The sequence below is a fragment of the Cervus elaphus genome, chromosome 3, assembly GCF_910594005.1.
Source record: "Cervus elaphus chromosome 3, mCerEla1.1, whole genome shotgun sequence".
Lineage (NCBI taxonomy): Eukaryota > Metazoa > Chordata > Mammalia > Artiodactyla > Cervidae > Cervus > Cervus elaphus.
The window spans coordinates 24,156,806-24,178,920 of NC_057817.1; the positions used below are offsets into that span (position 1 = coordinate 24,156,806).

Below are 22,115 nucleotides of genomic sequence, written 5' to 3' on the forward strand. Positions count from 1 at the left end.
AGAGAGAACTTACCAAATTTACCAAAATGACATATGTATCTCCATTAAACATCTGACTAATTTATACTAATTTGAATATATTTTCTTACCTGCAGCTTCATCTCTTCTAAGTCTTTAGTTTTCGCTACTAATTCTCCTCGTACCTCTTCAAGCAGCAGCTGAAACTTTTCCTGGTGAGTTTGCTTTTCCTTTAATAGGCGCTTGAGTTCATTCTGTGAATTTACATACTCATTTTGCAACCTGAGTTTTAGAAAAAGAAGAATTTAAGTGTATCCATTGTTTTTTAATTGTATTACCTTAAAGTCAACCAACACTACGGAACAAGATCAACATCATATATTCTATTTAAACTTCCAAATATCATTGCTTTACCGTCACTTAACTATTAACACTGTAATTTCTGGATACAACTTTACTTTGAAGGAAAAAAATTTAGCCACCTATATACATAAATTTTATATCCCACTTTCAAAATGACTTTAATAAATTTATAATCCACTTGATTTAAAGAACATTTATTGTATTCAAAAAGTTTTAAATGTTTATTGTACATTATAATAAAATTATACTGTGTGTTCCAGAGCAAATATTCAGACAAAATAAAAATTTTTAATCAAGCCTCTCACCTCCAAATTTAAATAATTACCTTGCATGTTCACTTTTCAGAGTCTGATAATTATTTTTATGATGTTCACATCGTAATCGTTCATCAATTAACATTTTTTGGAACTCAGTTTGAGAATGTTTCAATTCACTGTCTCCACCAGGAGGAAAAATGGTGGGAAAACCGTCCATATTGGTAACTGAGTGGACAACCATGTAAAAATAAGTTCTGGCTTTCTTAATGTCTTAGTTTTCTTTCCAAGAGTATGTTCCACTTTCTTCTTGCTAAGACAGAATCTCAGGAGGTCAAATTATCCCTGTAGAGAGACATACACTTAATGATCAGTGAACTTTTTCAGTGTTATATTTTTATCACTTATTCCTTATCATTTCTATAACAAAATTCAATTTTCAGATTTTCAATTGTTCATAAAATAAAATTCAAAAATAAAGTTGAATCATACCTTAAATTTTCTTTACTTCCATGCAGTTTCTGTGACCATTAAGGTCACATCTTCAAGTAGTAACCTAACTAGAAGTATTGATTCTTCCACTATAGGTAGTCCTAGATTCACATATCACCAACATTTTCTAAAGCTACTGAGGTAAATTTCAAGGGTGGATTCTGGTACAAAATCCATACTCTGAAACCAGGGGAAAAGCCATTTGGATCTTGGTAAGTGACTAGTGAGAGTCACAGTCTTAACAAAGATGAGCTTGAACATGTAATTATGTCTGTGATTAATGTTACAAAGGGTGTTTTACTTGACACAAGGAGACTGCACTCGGGCAGCAGATTCAGAGGAGAAATCAGTTAACACATAAATATTGATCATCTACATATTACGCACTGTGCTAAGGACAGGAAACTCAATCACCTCTGTTATCCCCTAAAGCACCAATTCAGGATTATGAAAGTAACTGAAAGTTTGCTTCATCTAGAAGTAAAAAAATGACAATGGTATTCTTACTGTAGATAAAAACAAAAATTTTAATCAAAATAATTCTGCTACTTTTAACTTCATTTATCTTTCTCAAGACTATTATATATATTTTTTCCTATCTCCCTTAGTCATGGGTGATTATGAATTACCTTTCTTTACTACAAAAGACAATCTTTAGCCTACACAAACCAACCATTAAATTACTGAGTCTTGCTTGAAATACATCATTTCTGATAAATTAATGTGATGTCTACATATTACATAAGAAGACTTTTAAACTAAAAATAAGGTTGCTTTGGTTTCCTGCTTTGTCTATGAAGAATCTGCCTGCAACATAGGAGACATGAGTTCAATCCCTGGGGTTGGGAAGATACCCTGGAGAAGGAAACGGCAACCCATTCCAGTATTCTTGTGGGAAATCCCATGAACAGAAGAATCTGGCAGGCTATACAGTTCACAGGGTCACAAAAAAAGTCAGACATGACTTAGCAATGAAACAACAACAGTCTTTCAAGGATGCTTTACTTCTTATTCTTAGGTTTAATGAGCACAAGGATTCAACCAGGTATAATGTGCACAAGGATTCAACCTTTGAAAATGCAGAGTGAACTGTTTGTAGCAGCTGCCTCAACATTATCCCATTACGAGTATACATTTTACATTTGCCACGGAATTAATAAACTAGATCATAAAACTAGCATGACTAACCCTAATTTTGATTCTGCTCTTTGATCCAAATTAATTTTTAAGAGACAGAAGCATACAATAAACGTCTCATATTTTCTATTAATATCACCAAAATGCATTATAAGGCTTTAATTTTAATAAGCCAAAAGCTTAAACTATATTGGAAAAATCCAAAGCTCCCTTTTAGTTCTACTACTAGTGAAAGAAAGATTTCCAAACTGAGATGGTTTTTTTTTTCTTTTGTATTCCAGTTAACTTGACGTAAGGTAAATATTCTCACTGACCCCCTACCCAAAAATTAAGAGTTAAATCCTCACAGAAATAAAACTTTCCTCTTGGGAACTGAAATATTCACTAGAAGTACTTACTTTCTAGGATTTAACTAACTTTAGAAAATCCCATTCTCATTCATCACCACATTACCTCATCTCCAATTCTAGCTTCTTTGCAAACATATGTATAATTGCCCTCTTATATTTTCCCAAACCAGGAGGATTTCTCTGCTGCAAGATGATGTTTGCAAATTCATTACCTTTTTATATGTTTAAACTTCAGTGACTAATAAAGCTAGAATATACCAACACACATTACCAGTAGGTACCACACCGAAACACATGATATACTTTCCCCTCGTACACTAAGGGGCTTTTCCAGGTGGCTCAGTGATAAAGAATTTGCCTGCAAATGCAGGAGACACAGGAGAAATGGGTTTGATCCCTGGGTCAGGAAGATCCTCTGAAGAAGGAAATGGCAACTCGCTCCAGTATTCTTGTCTGGATGATCCCATGGACAGAGGAGCCTGGCGTGCTACATTCCATGGTGTCACAAACAGTCAGACACAACTGGGTAACTAAGCAAACATGCATGCAACACAAAAAAATCACGTTGCTAATCTCCATGTGTGCATATATGTTCACATGTGCATGCATGCACACACACACGAATCTATACTGAGCTCTCTGGAAAGTTGTTTTTGTTCAGTGGCTAAGTCATGTCTGACTCTTTGCAACCCCATGGACTGCAGCACATCAGGCTAATCTGTCCTTCATATCTCCCAGAGTCTGCTCAGATCCGTGTCCACTGAATTGGTGATGCTATCTAACCATCTCATCCTCTTCCACCCTCTTCTTCTTTTGCCTTCAATCTTTCCCAGCATCAGGATCTTTTCCAGTGAGTTGGCTCTTTGATCAGGTGGCCAAATCTGCTTATTCCTTGCCCAATCTTACAAAAACAGCTGGATGAGTACCCAAATGTAATTCAGTTCAGTTCAGTCGCTCAGTCATGTCCGACTCTCTGCGACCCCATGAATCACAGCATGCCAGGCCTCCCTGTCCATCACAAACTCCTGGAGTTTACTCAAACTCATGCCCATCAAGTCAGTGATGCCATCCAGCCATCTCATCCTCTGTCGCCCCCTTCTCCTCCTGCCCCCAATCCCCCCCAGCATTAGGGTCATTTCCAACGAGTCAACTCTTCACATGAGGTGGCCAAAGTATTGGAGTTTCAGCTTCAGTATCAGTACTTCCAATGAACACCCAGGACTGATCTCCTTCAGGATGGACTGGTTGGATCTCCTTACAGTCCAAGGGACTCTCAAGAGTCTTCTCCAACACCACAGTTCAAAAGCATCAATTCTTCGGTACTCAGCTTTCTTCACAGTCCAACTCTCACATCCATACATGACCACTGGAAAAACCATAGCCTTGACCTGAAGGACCTTTGTTGGCAAAGTAATGTCTCTGCTTTTTAATATGCTGTCTAGGTTGGTCATAACTTTCCTTCCAAGGAGTAAGCTTCCTTTCATTTCATGGCTGCAATCACCATCTGCAGTGACTTTGGAGCCCAAAAAAATAAAGTCTGACACTGTTTCCACTGTCTCCCCATCTATTTCCCATGAGGTGATGGGACCAGATGCCATGATCTTAGTTTTCTGAATGTTAAGCTTTAAGCCAACTTCTTCATTCTCCTCTTTCACTTTCATCAAGAAGCTTTTTAGTTCCTCTTCACTTTCTGCCATAAGGGTGGTGTCATCTGCATATCTGAGATTATTCATATTTCTCCCAGCAATCTTGATTCCAGCTTGTGCTTCTTCCAGCCCAGGGTTTCTCATGATGTACTCTGCATATAAGTTAAATAAGCAGGGTGACAATATACAGCCTTGACGTACTCCTTTTCCTATTTGGAACCAGTCAGTTGTCCCATGTCCAGTTCTAACTGTTGTTTCCTGACCTGCATACAGATTTCTCAAGAGGCAGGTCAGGTGGTCTGGTATCCCATCTCCTTCAGAATTTTCCACAGTTTATTGTGATCCACGCAGTCAAAGGCTTTGGTGTAGTCAATAAAGCAGAAATAGACGTTTTTCTGAAACTCTCTTGCTTTTTTGATGATACAGCGGATATTGGCAATTTGATCTCAGAAGTGCGCCAGCCACGACGGACCGTGCAGAAGCATGGCCATGAGGAGCTACCCCTCACCCAAGGTCAGGGGTAGCGACCAACAGCGCCAGGCTGCAACAGCGCAGGAGCGGCGGCCAAGAGGAGCTTCCCCACACCCGAGGTCAGGGGCGGCAGCCGAGAGAAACTACCCCACCCCAGAAGTCAGGGGCCCCTCCCAAGAGGAGCTACCCCACCTCCAAGGAATGGCTGCTGCGCGGGCGCAGGAGGGCCAAGAGGAGCTACTCCACGTTCACGGTCAGGAGGGGTGGCCGTGAGAAGATACCCCTCATCCAAGGTAAGGAGCAGCCACGAGGAGATACCCCAAGTCCAAGGTAAGAGAAACCCAAGTAAGATGGTAGGTGTTGTGAGAGGGCATCAGAGGGCAGACACACTAAAACCATAATCACAGAAAACTGGCCAATCTGATCACAGGACCACAGTCGTGTCTAACTCAATAAAACTACGCCATGCTGTGTGGGGCCACCCAAGACGGTAGGGTCATGGTGGAGAGGTCTGACAGAATGTGGTCCACTGGGGAAGGGAACGGCAAACCACTTCAGTATTCTTGCCTTGAGAACCCCATGAACAATTTGAAAAGGCAAGAAGACAGGACACTGAAAGATGAACTCCCCAGATCAGTAGGTGCCCAGTATGCTACTGGAGATCAGTGGAGAAATAGCTCCAGAAAGAATGAAGAGATGGAGCCAAGGCAAAAACAACACCCAGTTGTGGATGTGACTGGTGATGGAAGGAAAGTGCAATGCTGTTCAGGGCAGTATTGCATAGGAACCTGGAATGTTAGGTCCATGAATCAAGGCAAATTGGAAGTGGTCAAACAGGAGATGGCAAAAGTGAACATCGACATCTTAGGAATCAGCGAACTAAAATGGACTGGAATGGGTGAATTTAACTCAGATGACCATTATATCTACTACTGTGGGCAAGAATCCCTTAGAAGAAATGGATTAGTCATCATAGTCAACGAAAGAGTTCAAAAAGCAGTACTTGGATGCAGTCTCAAAAACGACAGAAAAATCTCTGTTCGTTTCCAAGGCAAACCATTCAATATCATGGTAATTCAAGCCTATGCCCCAACCAGTAACGCTGAAGAAGCTGAAGCTGAACGGTTCTATGAAGACCTACAAGACCTTTTAGAATTAACACCCCAAAAAGATGATGTCCTTTTCATTATAGGGGACTGGAATGCAAAAGTAGGAAGTCAAGAAACACCTGGAGTAACAGGCAAATTTGGCCTTGGAGTACAGCATGAAGCAGGGCAAAGGCTGCTAGAGTTTTGCCAAGAGAACACACTGGTCATAGCAAACACCCTCTTCCAACAACACAAGAGAAGACTCTACACATGGACATCACCAGATGGTCAACACCGAAATCAGATTGATTATATTCTTTGCAGCCAAAGATGGAGAAGCTCTATACAGTCAGCAAAAACAAGACCAGGAGCTGACTGGCTCAGATCATGAACTCCTTATTGCCAAGTTCAGACTTAAACTGAAGAAAGTAGGGATAACCACTAGACCTTTCAGGTATGACCTAAATCAAATCCCTTATGATTATACAGTGGAAGTGACAAATAGATTTAAGGGACGGGATCTAATAGAGAGCCTGATGAACTATGGACGGAGGTTCATGACATTGTGCAGGAGACAGGGATCAGGACCATCCCCATGGAGAGGAAATGCAAAAAGGCAAAACGGTAGTCTAAGGAGGCCTTACAAATAGCTGTGAAATGAAGAGAGGCAAAAAGCAAGGGAAAAAAGGAAAGATATTCCCATTTGAATGCAGAGTTCCAAAGAATAGCCAGGAGAGATAAGAAAGCCTTCCTCAGCGTTCAATGCAAAGACATACAGGAAAACAACAGAATGGGAAAGACTAGAGGTCTCTTCAAAGAAAATTAGAGATACCAAGGGAACATTTCATGCAAAAATGGGCTCAATAAAGGACAGAAATGGTATGGACCTAACAGAAGCAGAAGATATTAAGAAGAGGTGGCAAGAATACACAGAAGAACTGTACAAAAAAGATCTTCACGACCCGGATAATTACAATGGTGTGATCACTCACGTAGAGCCGGACACCCTGGAATGTGAAGTCAAGTGGGCCTTAGAAAGTATCACTACGAACAAATGTGATTACTACATAACAATTCTCTCTGTGACATTGTTTTTAATTAAAAAAATGAAAAAAATCAGAAATAAGCTAAACTTCCATAAATAAAGGAAGGTATATCTACCCTATCATTACAAAAGATACGTTAGATCTGTCTCCACAGTATGGTCAAGAGTATGAATGACAGACACACACACGTGTTTACATACACATGAAGAGTCAATTAGTGGTACAGAAAGCTCAGAATAGTAGTAATTTCTGGGGAAATAGTAAGCGGGTGACTCTCTGACAGGGAAACTTCTACTTTCAATTTTATTGTTAAATTTTATTTTTAAAAATTACAAAAATTTTTCTCAGGTAATGAACAATTCTTCTCTATATTCAAATTACCTTAAACCAAATTCAACAACTTTGCTTTCACTCTACCTTCAACATCCTTACTCTCCAGCTTTTGGTACTGATACCAATATTATGCTACCATTCATCCAAACTTACAACCCCAAAGTCTTCTCTGTTTTCTCAATTTCCCATGCATAAACAACGAATGCTCTCTTTAAAATGCACTCCATTCTCTTCATTCCTTCTTGACTACAAAAAGCCAGACTTCTATCACCTTATAACTAGACTATTAGAGCTTTTTATTGTCCCTGTTTCCAATACTTTCTCTCTAGTCTACCCACCAAAGCACTGCCAGATTAGCAGTCAGAAATTTTTATATCACTTTTCACTCTCACTCAAAAGCCCCCCTATATGAAACAAAATCAAAACACTCACTCCTTCACAGCCTGGCACAGTCAGCCCCCATCTACCTCGTGCACTGTCATTTCCTGCCATCTGCCAGGAATGTCCTGTTCCAGCCAGTCCCTGAGAAACATGCACATAACACCGCTGTTCACAGTGCTTGTCTTAGTTTGTGAACTCTACACTAACGAAAATAGACTCTACTATGGATAGTAATCACTAATCACTGTTCTCTATTTCTGTGATAACTGGATATAAAGACGCCTAAAAAGAGTAGTTAGATATTGGAAAGGAATCCTCGACTCAAAGTTATGAGCTCCTGGGTTTCATTTGCTAATAGCCTTTTCCAGAATTTTCTCGTCTAGGAGTATTTAAGAATTACGGAAAACTATCTGCCAGTTTGTGTGTATCTAACCAAGGTCAGGATGAATTTTATATCTGCTTTCAAGTACTCTGCACATATATCCAGTTCTCCAGTTCAAAACTAATCAACTTATCAATAATAATCTTGGAAACTATAGTATGGCAGCCCTCCAAACAGATACCTAGTGTCATAGACAGAAAGACCTCAAAAAACAATTCTTTCTCTGACCTTCAAATGTGGTTCCATCATTCTATATTCAAGGCTACAAAGAAAGAACTCTATTTTTCTATACTAATTATATAAGGAGCTAAAAATGGAAAACCCTAACTCAGTTACTATATAATCTATCTCTTATAACAAGAAATCTGAAGATAGTTTTCTATTTCCAGCAATAGAGGATTAAGTAATTTGGATCAAGCCTTCTGCTAAGAACAACAAGAAAAGTTGTATACACATTAAAAAAAGAAAAATCGGCTTGAAGACACTGAAAAACAAGAGAATATTTACTGAGATGGAAACAGAGGAAGATACAGATGCAGAAAGATGAGACTGGCACTTGAGATCACCTTTCCCCTACAGGTATCTGCCAATTCCAGAGAGGTACCTTGGAGACTGAAAGCACCAGGATAGTCTTTAAATTCAAAGAAAAGACATCTATTAGATCAGCAAGGAGTAAAGAACCCTTGATGAACACCCTTCATTTTGGATAGAGACTTTGAAGGCTTTCTCTTAGCAATAAGGGCAATTTAGAAGGCAGATATTAGACTAGACTCCAAACTGCTCTAAAAAATAAATACATGACACATCCACACTCAAAAGTCCATGGGAAAATAAGGTAACAGGAATTAAAGCCAGAGAAAAAAACAGACAATAGGCAAATGCATGAGTTCTCACTATTAAAGAGCTATCAGACAACAGTTCTAAAAGAAAATTTTAAATTATTATTGTGTACAAGGCAATAAAAAATAAGGTTAATAAACCTGGGAGAGGATTATTAATAGAAAGCATAAAAATAAACTAACAGAAATTCTAAAGCTGAAAAATATGATAACCAAAATGAAGAGCTCCATTGAGTGGGTAAAACAAACCAGATGAGACATAGTTTGGAAGGAATTAGAAGATGGGTTAAGAGAACATATTCAAGGGAATTTCCCTGGTGGCCCAGTGGTTAAGACTGTGCTCCTAATACAGAAGGCCCAGGTTTGATTCCTGGTCAAGGGACTAGACCCTACAGGCCTTAACTAAGAGTTTGCATGCCACAACTAAGATCTGGCACAGCCAAATAAATTTTTTAAAAAAAGAATACATTCAAGATAAAGCAGAAAGAGAAACAAGGATGGAAAAAACAGAAAGAAGGAAAGAAACTCAGAAATTAAAGTTAAAATGTCACTCTAACAGACATGAAATTAGAGTCCCAGAAAGAGAGGAGAGAATAGAGCAGAAACAATAGTTCAAAAAAAAAAAAAAAAACAAATTTGACAATATCCCCAAACTGATGAAAGGTATCAACTCTCAGATTCAAAAAAGTCCTACAACTCCCAAGCACATAACTAAGAAGAAATCTACACCTATCCATTAAGACAGCTAAAATAACAAAAATAAAGGGAAAATCTTAGCAGAAAAAGACAAAATACCTTCAAACAGAGCAACAAAATGACAGAACTGACTTCAACAGTGATGGTAAGAACAGAACGTACAGTGCTGAAAGAAAACAACTGTCATACTAACATTCCATTAATATAGCAATACTACAACTTTGAAGAATGATGGTAAAATGAAGACATTTTCAGAAAAACAGAACAATATCCCTAAAGATGTACACTAAAGAAACAGCAAGAGAGTTTTTACACACAAGGAAAATTCTTAGGTAAGAACGTGACAATGCAGAAAGAAAGGAAGATAAATGAAAACTATAAATATGTGCATAATCCTGAGTATTAATCGCATAAAATAATATCTTACATATTTTAACATATGAAACATGATATAAATGGAATATAAGTCAATAAAGGTAGAATTACAAGTATAATAGAGCCCTTGCACTGTATGGGAGAGGGGAAAAGTATCAATATATTCTGTAAGGCAAGGATGCATATTGTAAAGGAAATGGATTGACAAACTACAGTCCATGGGCTAAAGTTGGCCAGTAGCCTTTGCTTGTATATGGCCTAAGCTAAAAATGCTTTCTCCTTTTTTAAGAGTTAAAAAAAAAAAAAAGAATGAAAATAGCTGTAAAAAATCCTCAACAAAATATCAGTAAATCAAATCAAACAATAAATGAAAAGAACTATACACCATCACCAAAGAGGATTTATTCCAGTCATGCAAGGCTGGTTTTCAATATTAAAAAAAACCAATTACTATAATTCATTACGTCAACAGACTAAAAGCAGAAAAAAAAAAAATCACATGATCATAGCAACATACGCCAAAAAAAACCTTTCGCAAAGTCCAACATCTACTCGTGATAAAACTCTCAGCAAATTAGGTGTAAGTGATACTTCTTCAATTTGATAAAGACCATCTACAAAAAATCTACAGCTAACAGCATACCTAATGGTGGGAAAAAAAAAAAAAGAAGCTTTCCCAGTAACATCAAGAACAACCAAGGCTGTTCCCTCTTACTATTCTTTTTCAAAACTGTCCTGGTTGGAAGCCTAAGCTAGGGCAATAAGAAAAGGAAATAAAAGGCATAAAGAAAGAAGAGGAAGAAATAAAACAATCTTTGTTTGCAGAGGACATGACCGTCTATGAAGGAGATTCAAAAGAATTAAACAATTTCAAAAACTAACAAGAAATTATAGCAAAACTACATAAGATAAGGTTAATATACAAAAATCAATCACTTTCTTACATCAGCAATAAACAGAAACTGAAACTTAAAACAATACCTTTACATTAACACCCACCCCAAAATGAAATAGATATAAAATTAACTAAATATGTATAATATTTATATGAGGGGGAAATTTCTTAGTGGTCCAATGGCTAAGACTCCATGTTCCCAATGCAGGGGGCCTGCCTTCAATTCCTGGTCAAGGAACCAAACCCACACGTCCCCATTAAAATATCTCACATGCCGCAATTAAAGACCTTGCATGCTGCAAGGAAGATCAAAGATCCCAAGTCCTGCAAGACCCAGCACAGCCTAATGAATTAACTTTTAAAAAGCATGGTTTCAAACAAAGATTTATATGAGGAAAATTACAAATCTTTGAAAACTACAAATCATCTTTGATGAAAGAAGTCAAAGAATTGCATCAATAATAAAGTATTTTATGTTCATGGGTTGGAAGACTAAATATGGCCAAGATGTCAGTTCTTCCAATTTGACTGCCATATTCAATACAATCTCATCAAGTTATGTGGATATCAACGAAGCAATTCTAAAATTTATATGAAGAAGCAAAAGATCAAGGACAGTCAACACAAAATTAAAGAACAAAGTTGGAGAACTGACACTACCCAACTTCAAGTCTTATTATGTAGCAAAAGTAATCAAAACAATATTATATTGGCCAAAGAATAGGCAAATGGATCAATGGAACAGGACAGAGGGTCTAGAAATAGACTAAATTATAGTCAACTGGAAGAAAATCATAGTCAACCTTGGAAGAGAAGCTATGACAAACCTAGACAGCATATTAAAAAGGAGAGACATTACTTTACCGACAAAGGTCTGTTTAGTCAAAGCTATGGTTTTTCCAGTGGTCACATATGGATGGGAGAGTTGGACCATAAAGAAATCTAAGCGCCAAAGAATTGATGCTTTTGAACTGTGGTGTTGGAGAAGACTCTTGAGAGTCCCTTGGGCTGCAAGGAGATCCAACCAGTCCATCCTAAAGATCAGTCCTGAATATTTACTGGAAGGACTGATGCCTAAGCTGAAACGCCACTACTTTGGCCACCTGATGCGAAGAACTGAGGAGAAGGGGACAACAGAGGATGAGATGGTTGGATGGCATCACCAACTTGATGGACACGAGTTTGAGCAAGCTCTGGGAGCTGGTGACGGACAGGGAAGCCTGGCGTGCTGCAGTCCATGGGGTCGCAGAGAGTCAGACACGACTGAGCAACTGAACTGACTGAGAGTCACCTGAGCTCTGACAAAGGAGCACATGCAAAACATAAGTAACACAAAAAAGTGTGGATCTAGGTACAGACCTTAATTAAACCTCTCAATAATTAGCTCAAATGAACTATACATCTAGATGTAAAATGCAAAATTATCAAATTGGGCTCCCCAGGTAGCTCACTGGTAAATCCTCCTGCCAAGCGGGAGACACAGGTTTGTTCCCTGGATCAGGAAGGTTACCTGGAGAAGGAAATGAAAACCAATATTCTTGCCTGAGAAATTTCATGGACAGAGGATCGTGGCAGGCTACAATCCATGGTTTCTCAAAGAGTCAGACAAGACTGAGCAACTAAACAACAACAACAACAGTCATACAAACATCAAATTCCTAGAACACAGCATAGGAGAAAAATCCATTCAATAATGACTTTTTAGATACAACACCACAGGCAAGATCCATGAAAAAAAATTAGTAAGTCAGACTTCATTAAAATTAAAAACTTCTGCTCTACAGAAGACACTGTCAAGAGAAAAGGAGGAGCCATAGGCTGGGAGAAAGTATTGAAAAATATACATCTGATAAAGGACTGTTATTGAAAATATACAAAGAAATCAAACTCAACAATAAGAAAACAAACAACTGGATTAAAAAATGGGCCAAAGACCTTAACAAACATCTCACCAAAGAAGATATACAAATGGCAAATAAGAATACATGTTGGCCCTATGCCATTAGGGAATTGCAAACTAAAGCAACAATGAGATACCACCACACACCTATTAGAATGACTTAAACCCAAACACAGACAACAACATATGCTAGTGAAGACGTGGAGAAACAGGAACTCCCTCATTACTCAAACCGTACAATCCAGCAACTGCAATTACTGTTATTTACCCAAATGAGCTGAAAACTTACATCCAACAAAAACTGATACACAGATGGTTATAGTGGCTTAATTCATAAATACCAAACCCTGAATGCAACCAAGATCTCCCTCAATAAGCGAATGGATAAACTGTGGAACACCCAGACAAAGCAGTATTATCCAGCCTTAAAAAGAAATGAGCTACATCATCACTCATTATCAGAGAAACGCAAATCAAAACCACAATGAGGTACAATGTCATGTGGGTCAGAATGGCTGCCATCAAAAAGTCTACAAACAATAAATGCTGGAGAGGGTGTGGAGAAAAAGGAACCCTCTTACACTGTTGGTGTGAATGCAAACTAGTACTCGCCACTATGGAGAACAGTGTGGAGGTTCCTTAAAAAACTGGAAATAGAATTGCCGTTTGAGCCAGCAATCCCACTACTGGGCATACACACCGAGGGAACCAGAATTGAAAGAGACACAGGTACCCCAATGTTCACTGCAGCACTATTTACAATAGCCAGGACATGGAAGCAACCTAGATGTCCATCGGCAGACAGATGGGTAAGAAAGCTGTGGTACATATACACAGTGGAATATTACTCAGCTATTAAAAAGAACACATCTGAGTCAGTTCTAACGAGGTGGATGAAACTGGAGCCTATTATACAGAGTGAAGTAAGTCAGAAAGAAAAACACCAATACAGTATAATAATGCATATATATGGAATTTAGAAAAATGGTTAACGACGACCCATTATACGCAAGACAGAAAAAGAGACACAGATATAGAGAACAGACTTTTGGACTCTGTGGGAGAAGGCAAGGGTGGGATGATTTGAGAACAGCACTGAAACATGTATATTAACATATGTGAAACAGATGACCAGTCCAAGTTCGATGCATGAAACAGGGCACTCAAAGCTGGTGCACTGGGACAACCCAGAGGGATGGGATGGGGAGGGAGGTAGGAGGGGTATTTGGGATGAGGGGACACGTGTACACCCGTGGCTGACTGGTGTCAATGTATGGCAAAAACCTACACAATACTGTAAAGTAATTAGCCTCCAATTAAAATAATTTTTAAAAAAAGAAAAGAAATGGGCTAACAAGCCAAGAAACAATATAGAGAAACATTAAATGCTGTTACTAAGTGAAAGAAGTCAATCTAAAAAAGGATCCATACTGTAGGATTCCAACTATATGACATTCTGGAAATGGCCATACTATGGAATCATTAAAAAGATCAGTGGTTGCCAAGGATTAGGGGAAATAAAGCAGTGAACAGGTAAAGCAGAAAGGATTTTTAAAGCAGTGAAGCTGTTTTGTATGATACTATAATTATAGAATATATGCAAATATACATTTGTTAAAACCCACAAATGTATAAATACCAAGAATGAACTGTAATGTAAACTGTGGACTATGGGTAATAATGACATGTCAAGGTATCACTCTGCTATGGGATATTAACACTGTAGAAGGCTGTGCATATGGGGTCAAGCAACGAGTACATGAGAACCCTCTGTACTTTCTGCTCAATTTTGACATAAATCTAAAACAGCTCTATAAGGGATAAAGGAAGGGAGGGGTAAAAGAATACATAACAGAAACTATGCATGACCTGAAGAACATAAAGTATTTGCTATCTAACTCTTCATAATAAAAGTTCGATGAATCTTTCTCTAGGATAATCATTAAAGAATGCTAAAAGGGTGGAGAAATTACTCAAACACTTTAAAAAAGGGTTTCTGAACATAAAAGAGAAATTTAAAAGGAAAAATATAGCCATATGCCTTTTTTATAAGCCATTTTTAAAAACACAAGGGCACAGAAAGGTTGAAATTAAAAGGAGAGAAAATAATACAAACACTAATCAAAAGAGATGTTCGAACTAATAATAATATCAAATTAAATTCATTTTCAGACAAAAAATACTAGTAAAGATGAAAAGACACATTCATAATAAAAGGTTAAGTACACCAAAAAGATGTGACAATTTTAATTTACATACAACAAATGAGACAGACAGAACTACAAGGAAAAACAGACAAATTCACAATCTTAGGGAGACAATTTAACCATTATTCTTGGTAACAAATAGAACAAGCAGAAAAAAATTATCAGTAAGAATACAAACAATTTAAACAACATAATTAACCAACCTGACCTGCATTTATAGAAAACTGTACCCAATAATTATAGAACACATTCCTTATAAGCATGCATGGAACATTTATAAATGACCACATGCTGGATCATTCATAAATGACCATAAGACTATGCCAAAGCCTTTGACTGTGTGGATCACAATAAACTGTGGAAAATTCTTCAAGAGAGGGGAATACCAGACCACCTGACCTGCCTCTTGAGAAATCTGTATGTTGGTCAGGAAGCAACAATTAAAACTGGACGTGGAACAACAGACTGGTTCCAAATAGGAAAAGGAGTACGTGAAGGCTGTATATTGTCACCCCGCTTATTTAACTTATATGCAGAGTACATCATGAGAAATGCCGGGCTGGATGAAGCACAAACCGGAATCAAGATTGCTGGGAGATGTATCAATAACCTCAGATATGCAGATGACACCACCCTTATATGACAGAAAGTGAAGAACCAAAGAGCCTCTTGATGAAAGTGAAAGAGGAGAGTGAAAAAGTTGGCTTAAAGCTCAACATTCAGAAAACTAAGATCATGGCATCTGGTCCCGTCACTTCATGGCAAATAGATGGGGAAACAGTGGAAACAGTAACAGACTTTATTTTTGGGGGCTCCAAAATCACTGCAGATGGTGGTTGCAGCCATGAAATAAAAAGACGTTTACTCCTTGGGAGGAAAGTTATGACCAAACTAGAGAGCATATTAAAAAGCAGAGATATTAGTTTGCCAACAGAGGTCTGTCTAGTCAAGGCTATGGTTTTTTCAGTAGTCATCTATGGGTGTGAGAGTTGGACTATAAAGAAAGCTGAGTGCTGAAGAGTTGATGCTTTTGAACTGTGGTATTGGAGAAGACTCTGGAGCATCCCTAGGACTGCAAGGAGATCCAACCAGTCCATCCTAAAGGAAATCAGTCCTGAATGTTCATTGGAAGGACTGATTTTGAAGCTGAAAATCCAATACTTTGGCCACCTGATGTGAAGAGCTGACTCATTTGAAAAGACCCTGATGCTGGGAAAGATTGAAGGCGTGACTAGAAGGGGACACCGAGGACAAGATGGCTGGATGGCATCACTGACTCGATGGACATGAGTTTGAGTAAGCTCCGGGAATTGGTGATGGACCGGGAGGCCTGGCATGCTGCAGTCCATGGGGTCGCAAAGAGTTGGACATGAGTGAGCGACTGAACTGAATTAAACATGCTGGATCTTAAAAATATCACACATTAAAAAAAATTTATATAGAATATGTTTCCTGACTATATTGTAATGAAACTAAAACTTAATACAAAAAGATAACTGGAAAAGTTACATATGCTTAGAAAGAAAACACTTCTAAATAACTTGCAAACTATAGAAAAGTCACAATAAAATTCAGGAAATATTTAGAACCAAAGGAAAATCGATTATTAAAACTTGAGGGATAAAGACATTTGCTTCCAGGAACATGGAGCAGATGTACATTTCCCTAAGCCCAGTAATACAAGTAAAAGTCTCAAATGTTATACATATGACATATATAACATGACTCTGAAAAATGGAGACTAGAAGGAAGATCAGCCAAGAACCCCGGGACAAAAGAACCAACACAGTGGCAGGCTCCCTGGATTTCCTTTTTTCCTCATTTATGCCCAACTTGGAGGTGAAGAAGCTGGCAATGAGTTCAGACCCCTCCCCAATCCCACAAAATGTTTTACCCCTGATCTTTAGCCAAACTAACAAGAAAGGGGAAGCCCAACAAGATAAAAAAATTTTTAAGACAGTAACAACCTACTACAAGCAAATACTATGGAAAAAGTTGTAGTTCTACCACTTCCACACAAGCAAAAGCCAAGAGGAAGGCCAGGCTGTTATTCCAATACCCTAGCAGGGATGATATACAAGCAAGTAGGAAGTTGGGACTTTTATCTCTGCTGAAAAGTAGTTAAGCTTCAAGTTCCTGAATGTCAGTGGAGACCACGTGGGACACCTGAACTTTCACTCCACCAAGAGTAAGCATTAGCACATCCCTCAATTTGCTTAACTGCTGTCAGAGAAGGCCTAGTGGAAAGTGAGGACTGGCACTACACTCAGCAATAATAAGGCTGCCCTTTCTGCTGTGTTAGTAGAGACCACGTGAGAAGCCAGAAGTCCTCGCCACCCAACAATAAAATGATAATCTTCCATAACTCAGGTGTCAACAGAAGCTAAATGGAGAAACTGGACTTTCATCCCCAATTGGCAATAATGAGAGAGTATTTCCCCTCTTTCTCCCCCACCAGAGAGATGTCAGGAAAAGCCAGCTAAAACAGGTTTAAGTAGAATCCAAAGTCACATTAACATAAACCCCAAAGTTCCAGGTTTTAAAAGAAAATCACTGTCATATCCATAATGAGAAAGATCTCAAATGTAAAAAGACAACTGCAAGATGCCAACACTGAGATGACAGAGATGTTAAAGTAATCTGACAAAGATTTTAAAGAAGTTATGATTAAAATGCCTCAGTGAGCAATCACAAACAAGCTTGAAATACGTGAAAAAAGAGAAAGTCACAACAAACAAATGTCTCAACAAAGAATTCAAGATATAAAGAAGAACCAAGTGGAAATTTTAGAAATTAAAAACACAATGACCAAAATAAAAATCTAAGTATGAGCTCAACAGTATGAGAAGATAAAGAACAAAGAATTAACTAGAAAAGAAATTACTCAGCTTGAAAAGACAATAGACTAAAATATAACAGATGCTCAGGGACTTGTAAGAAAATAAAACATCTACCATTTGTGTCAAAGTCTGATTCCAGTTATATGATTATCCAAAATAGGTAAATCCATAGAGAGAAAGTAGATTGGTGGCTGCAAAGAGCCTGGGGGAGAGAATAGGGAATGACTGCTTAATGGGTACAGAGTTTTCTCTGAAGGTGATAAAAATGTTTTGAAATTAGAAGTGGTAGTTGTACAACATCATGAATGTACTAAATGCCACTGAATTGCACACTTTCAAATGGCTAATTGTGCTATATAAATTTCAACTCAATTTAAAAAAACTTAAAAGCAAACCAGGAACCGAAAGGCATAAATAAATTTATCAATTTGATAAAAGGTGTGTTCAAAAAGAACACAGTAAAAACCATGTGTGATTTCAAAATCTTCAATGCTTGCCTTTGAGAATCTGATTAATAAGACAAGGATGTCCATTATCACCAATTTTATTCAACTTTGTACTGAAGATCTGGAAAAAGACAAAGGTATAAAAGGTCAAAAAAAATGGAAAGAAAAAAAAAACCTATGTTATATACAGAAGTTCTGATAGTATATATTTAAAGTACAAAAGAATTTATAGAGGAATGATTAGAGGAAGGAAGACTGCTAAGGAGATTAACACGCAAAAACTAATTGCACTCTACATACCAGAAACAGAATATTTTAAACATATTCTTTGTTCATGGGTCCTCTTGATATCTTCTTTTATGTTATGAAATCTTTCTTTGAATCTTTTGTCCTATTTCTTCTGCTGAATTACATTTTTAATGTACTAATGTGTCGGAATTATTACATCATGCGAAATGCAGGGCTGGATGAAGCACAAGCTGGAATCAATATTGTGAGGAGAAATATTAATAACCTCAGCTACACAGATGATACCACCCTTATGACAGAAAGCAAAGAACTAAAGAGCTGCTTGATGAAAGTGAAAGAGGAGAGTGAGAAAGCTGGCTTAAAACTCAACATTCAGAAACCTAAGATCATGGCATCCAGTCCCATCACTTCATGGCAAATAGATGGGGAAACAACGTAAACAGTGAGAGACTTTATTTTTGGGGCTCCAAAATCACTGCAGATAGTGACTGCAGCCATGAAACTAAAAGACATCTGGCTCCTTGGAAGAAAAGCTATGACCAACCTACACAGCATACTAAAAAGCAGAGACATTACTTGTGGACAAAAGTCTGTCTAGTCAAAGGTATGGATTTTCCAGTAGTCATCTATGGATGTAAGAGCTGGACTATAAAGAAACCTGAGCACCGAAGAATTGATGCTTTTGAACTGAGGTGTTAGAGAAGACTCTTGAGAGTCCCGTGGACTGCAAGGAGAGCTAACCAGTCTACACTTAAAGGAAATCGGTCCTGAATATTCACTGGAAGGACTGATGCTGAAGCTCAAGCTCCAATACTTTGGCCACCTGGTGCAAAGAACTAACTCACTGGAAAAGACCCTCATGCTGGGAAAGATTGCAGGCAGGAGAAGAGGATGACAGAGGATGAGCATGGCATCACTGACTCAATGGACATGAGTTTGAGCAAGCTCTGGGAGCTGGTGATGGACAGGGAAGCCTGATGAGCTGCACCCCACAGGGTCGCAGAGAGTTAGACACGAATGAGCGACTGAACTGAATGTGTAGGAATTCTTATAAAATTAAAATCACAATGAGAAAAACAAAAAGACTGATGATAATAAGTTTGGAGAGAACAGAAGAGACAAGTGATAATATATCCACTTTGGGGAAAAACAAGCAGTATCTAGTCCAGTAGTTTACTGAGTTTTCTAAATTTGCTGGCATATTGAGTGCAGCACTTTAATAAAATTATCGTTAGAATTTGAAGTAGCTCGGCTGGAATTCCATCACTTCCACTAGCTTTGTTCGTAGTGATGCTTCCTAAGTCCCATTTTGAAGAAGGAATTCATAGGCTCTGGACTCCATCTTAGGCCTGTCTGTGCTGATCATGCTCGGCCGCCTCTCCAATGGACTCTGAACTCTCTGCTTAGTACCAGTGGGAACGACAATGGAAGGATAAAAGCCCCTCCGGACAGGGGAACCTTGAAGATTGTATCCAGGTTACTCATTGCCTAAGAGAAAACATACTCTAATCACCCCTGCCTCCGGACAGGAATGTAACCACAGGCTTATCGGTTATTAACTGGTTGGAATGTAACCGCGGGCTTATTGATTATTAACTGAACACATGAATGATAGGGTTATTGTGATTCTATTTACCCTTCCTTTGTAAGTCTCAAGGAATTTGGGGTGGTGGGTTCGGACACGTACACATAGGGTATAAAAGATTCTCACAAATGCTGGTTGGGGTCCTTGGCTAAGAGGAGACTCTGCCTTGGGCCTGCCAGTGTATTAAACTGCACTCCACTATCTGCATTGTCCTTCTGAGTGAGTTTGTTTCCTGGAACGTGAGACTCTAACAATTTGACTTCATACTCAAGGATGTCTGACTCTAGGTGAGTGATCACACCATCATAGTGATCTAGGTCATTAAGACTTTTTTGGTACAGTTCTTCTGGGTATTCTTGCCACCTCTTGATATTTTCTGCTTCTGTTAGGTCCATACAGTTTCTGTCTTTTATTGTGCCCACCTTTGCATGAAATGGTCCCTTGGTATCTCTAATTTTCCTGAAGAGATCACTGGTCATTCCCATTCTATTGTTTTCCTCTATTTCTTTGCATTGTTCACTTAAGAAGGATTTCTTATCTCTCCTTGCTATTCTTTGGAACTCTGCATTCAGATGGGTGTATCTTTTCTGTTAAAGTGCTGCACTCAATATGCTAGCAAATTTGGAAAACTCAGCAGTAGCCACGGAACTGGAAAAGGTCAGTTTTCATTCCAATCCCAAACAAGGGTAATGCCAAAGAATGTTCTAACTAGCACACAATTGCACTCATTTCACATGCTAGCAAAGTAATGCTCAAAATCCTTCAAGCTAAGTTTCAATAGTACATGAACTGAGAACTTCCAGATGTTCGAGTTCGATTTAGAAAAGGCAGAAGAACCAGAGATCAAACTGCCAACATCCACTGGATCACAGAAAAAGGAACAGAATTCCAGAAAAACATCTACTTCTGCCTCATTGACCACACTAAAGCCTTTGACATCATAATAAACTGTGGAAAATTCTTCAAGAAATGGGAATACCAGACCACCTGACCTGCCTCTTGAGGAAGCTGTATGCAGGTCAAGCAGCAACAGTTAGAGCCAGACATGGAACAACAGACTTGTTCCAAATCAGGAAAGGAGTACATCAGGGTTGTATATTGTCACTCTGCTTATTTAACTTATATGCAGAATACATCATGGAAAATGCCAGGCTGGATGAAGCCCAAGCTGGAATCAAGACTGCTAGGAGAAATAACAATAACCTTAGTTATGTGGACGACACGACCCTAATGGCAGAAAGCAAAGAGGAACTAAAAAGCCTTTTGATGAAGGTGAAAGAGGAAAGTGAAAAGGCTGGTTTAAAACTCAAGATTCAAAATACTGATATCATGGCATCCAGTCCCATCACTTCATGGCAAACAGATGGGACAGGGAAATGGAAACAGTGAGAGATTTTATTTTCTTGGGCTCCAAAATCACTGCAAATAGTGACTACGGCCATGAATTTAAAAGACACTTGCTCTTTGGAAGAAAAGCTATGACAAACCTAGACAGTGTATTAAAAAGCCAGGCTCTGCCGACAAAGATCTGTCTAGCCAAAGCATTGGTTTTTCCAGTATTCATATACAGATGTGAGAGCTGGGCAATCATGAAGGCTGAGCACTGAAGAATTGATGCTTTTCAACTGTGATGCTGGAAAAGACACTTAAGAGTCCCCTAGACTGCAAGGAGATCATTCTAGTTAATCCTTTAGGAAATCAACCCTGAATATTCACTGGAAGGACTGATGCTGATCTTGATGCTCCAGTACTCTGGCCACCTGATGAAAAGAGCCGACTCAATGGAAAAGATGCTGATGCTGGGAAAGATTGAGGGCAAGAAGAGAAAGGGGCTAGACAGGATGAGATGGCTGGATGGCATCATCGACTCAATGGTCATGAGTTTGAGCAAACTCTGAGAGATGGTGAAGGACAGGGAGGCCTGGCATGCTGCAGTCCATGAGATCACAAAGTCAGACTTGACTGAGTGATGGTACAACAAAGCAATATCTAAAGTTAAAGAAATGAATATGTATTATGACTCAGCAATTCTCTACTTGATATATATCTAATTGAAATGTGAGTAATACAAGTACACCATGAGATACTGTTCATAGCAGTATTATTCCCAACTGACACCTAGAAACAAATTATACTGCCATTAACAGCTGGAGACAAACTGTGATATAAAGGAATTAGTACT

General features: G+C 38.4%; 1 protein-coding gene across 4 annotated transcripts in view; it reads right to left on the minus strand.

Annotated features, from left to right (window-relative positions):
• CEP83 (centrosomal protein 83) overlaps positions 1–22,115 on the minus strand; it is a 136,433-nt gene that overhangs the window by 77,208 nt on the left and 37,110 nt on the right. For 3 of the 4 annotated variants that reach the window (XM_043881341.1, XM_043881357.1, XM_043881367.1), the window contains exons 2-3: positions 647–920; positions 90–240 (exon numbers count right to left, since the gene is read on the minus strand). In XM_043881341.1, the coding sequence (XP_043737276.1) occupies positions 90–240; positions 647–819 (324 nt within the window). In that variant the 5' untranslated portion in view covers positions 820–920. Of the gene's footprint in view, positions 1–89; positions 241–646; positions 923–22,115 lie in introns of those variants that run through there. The other variant, XM_043881347.1, reaches the window with a different exon arrangement.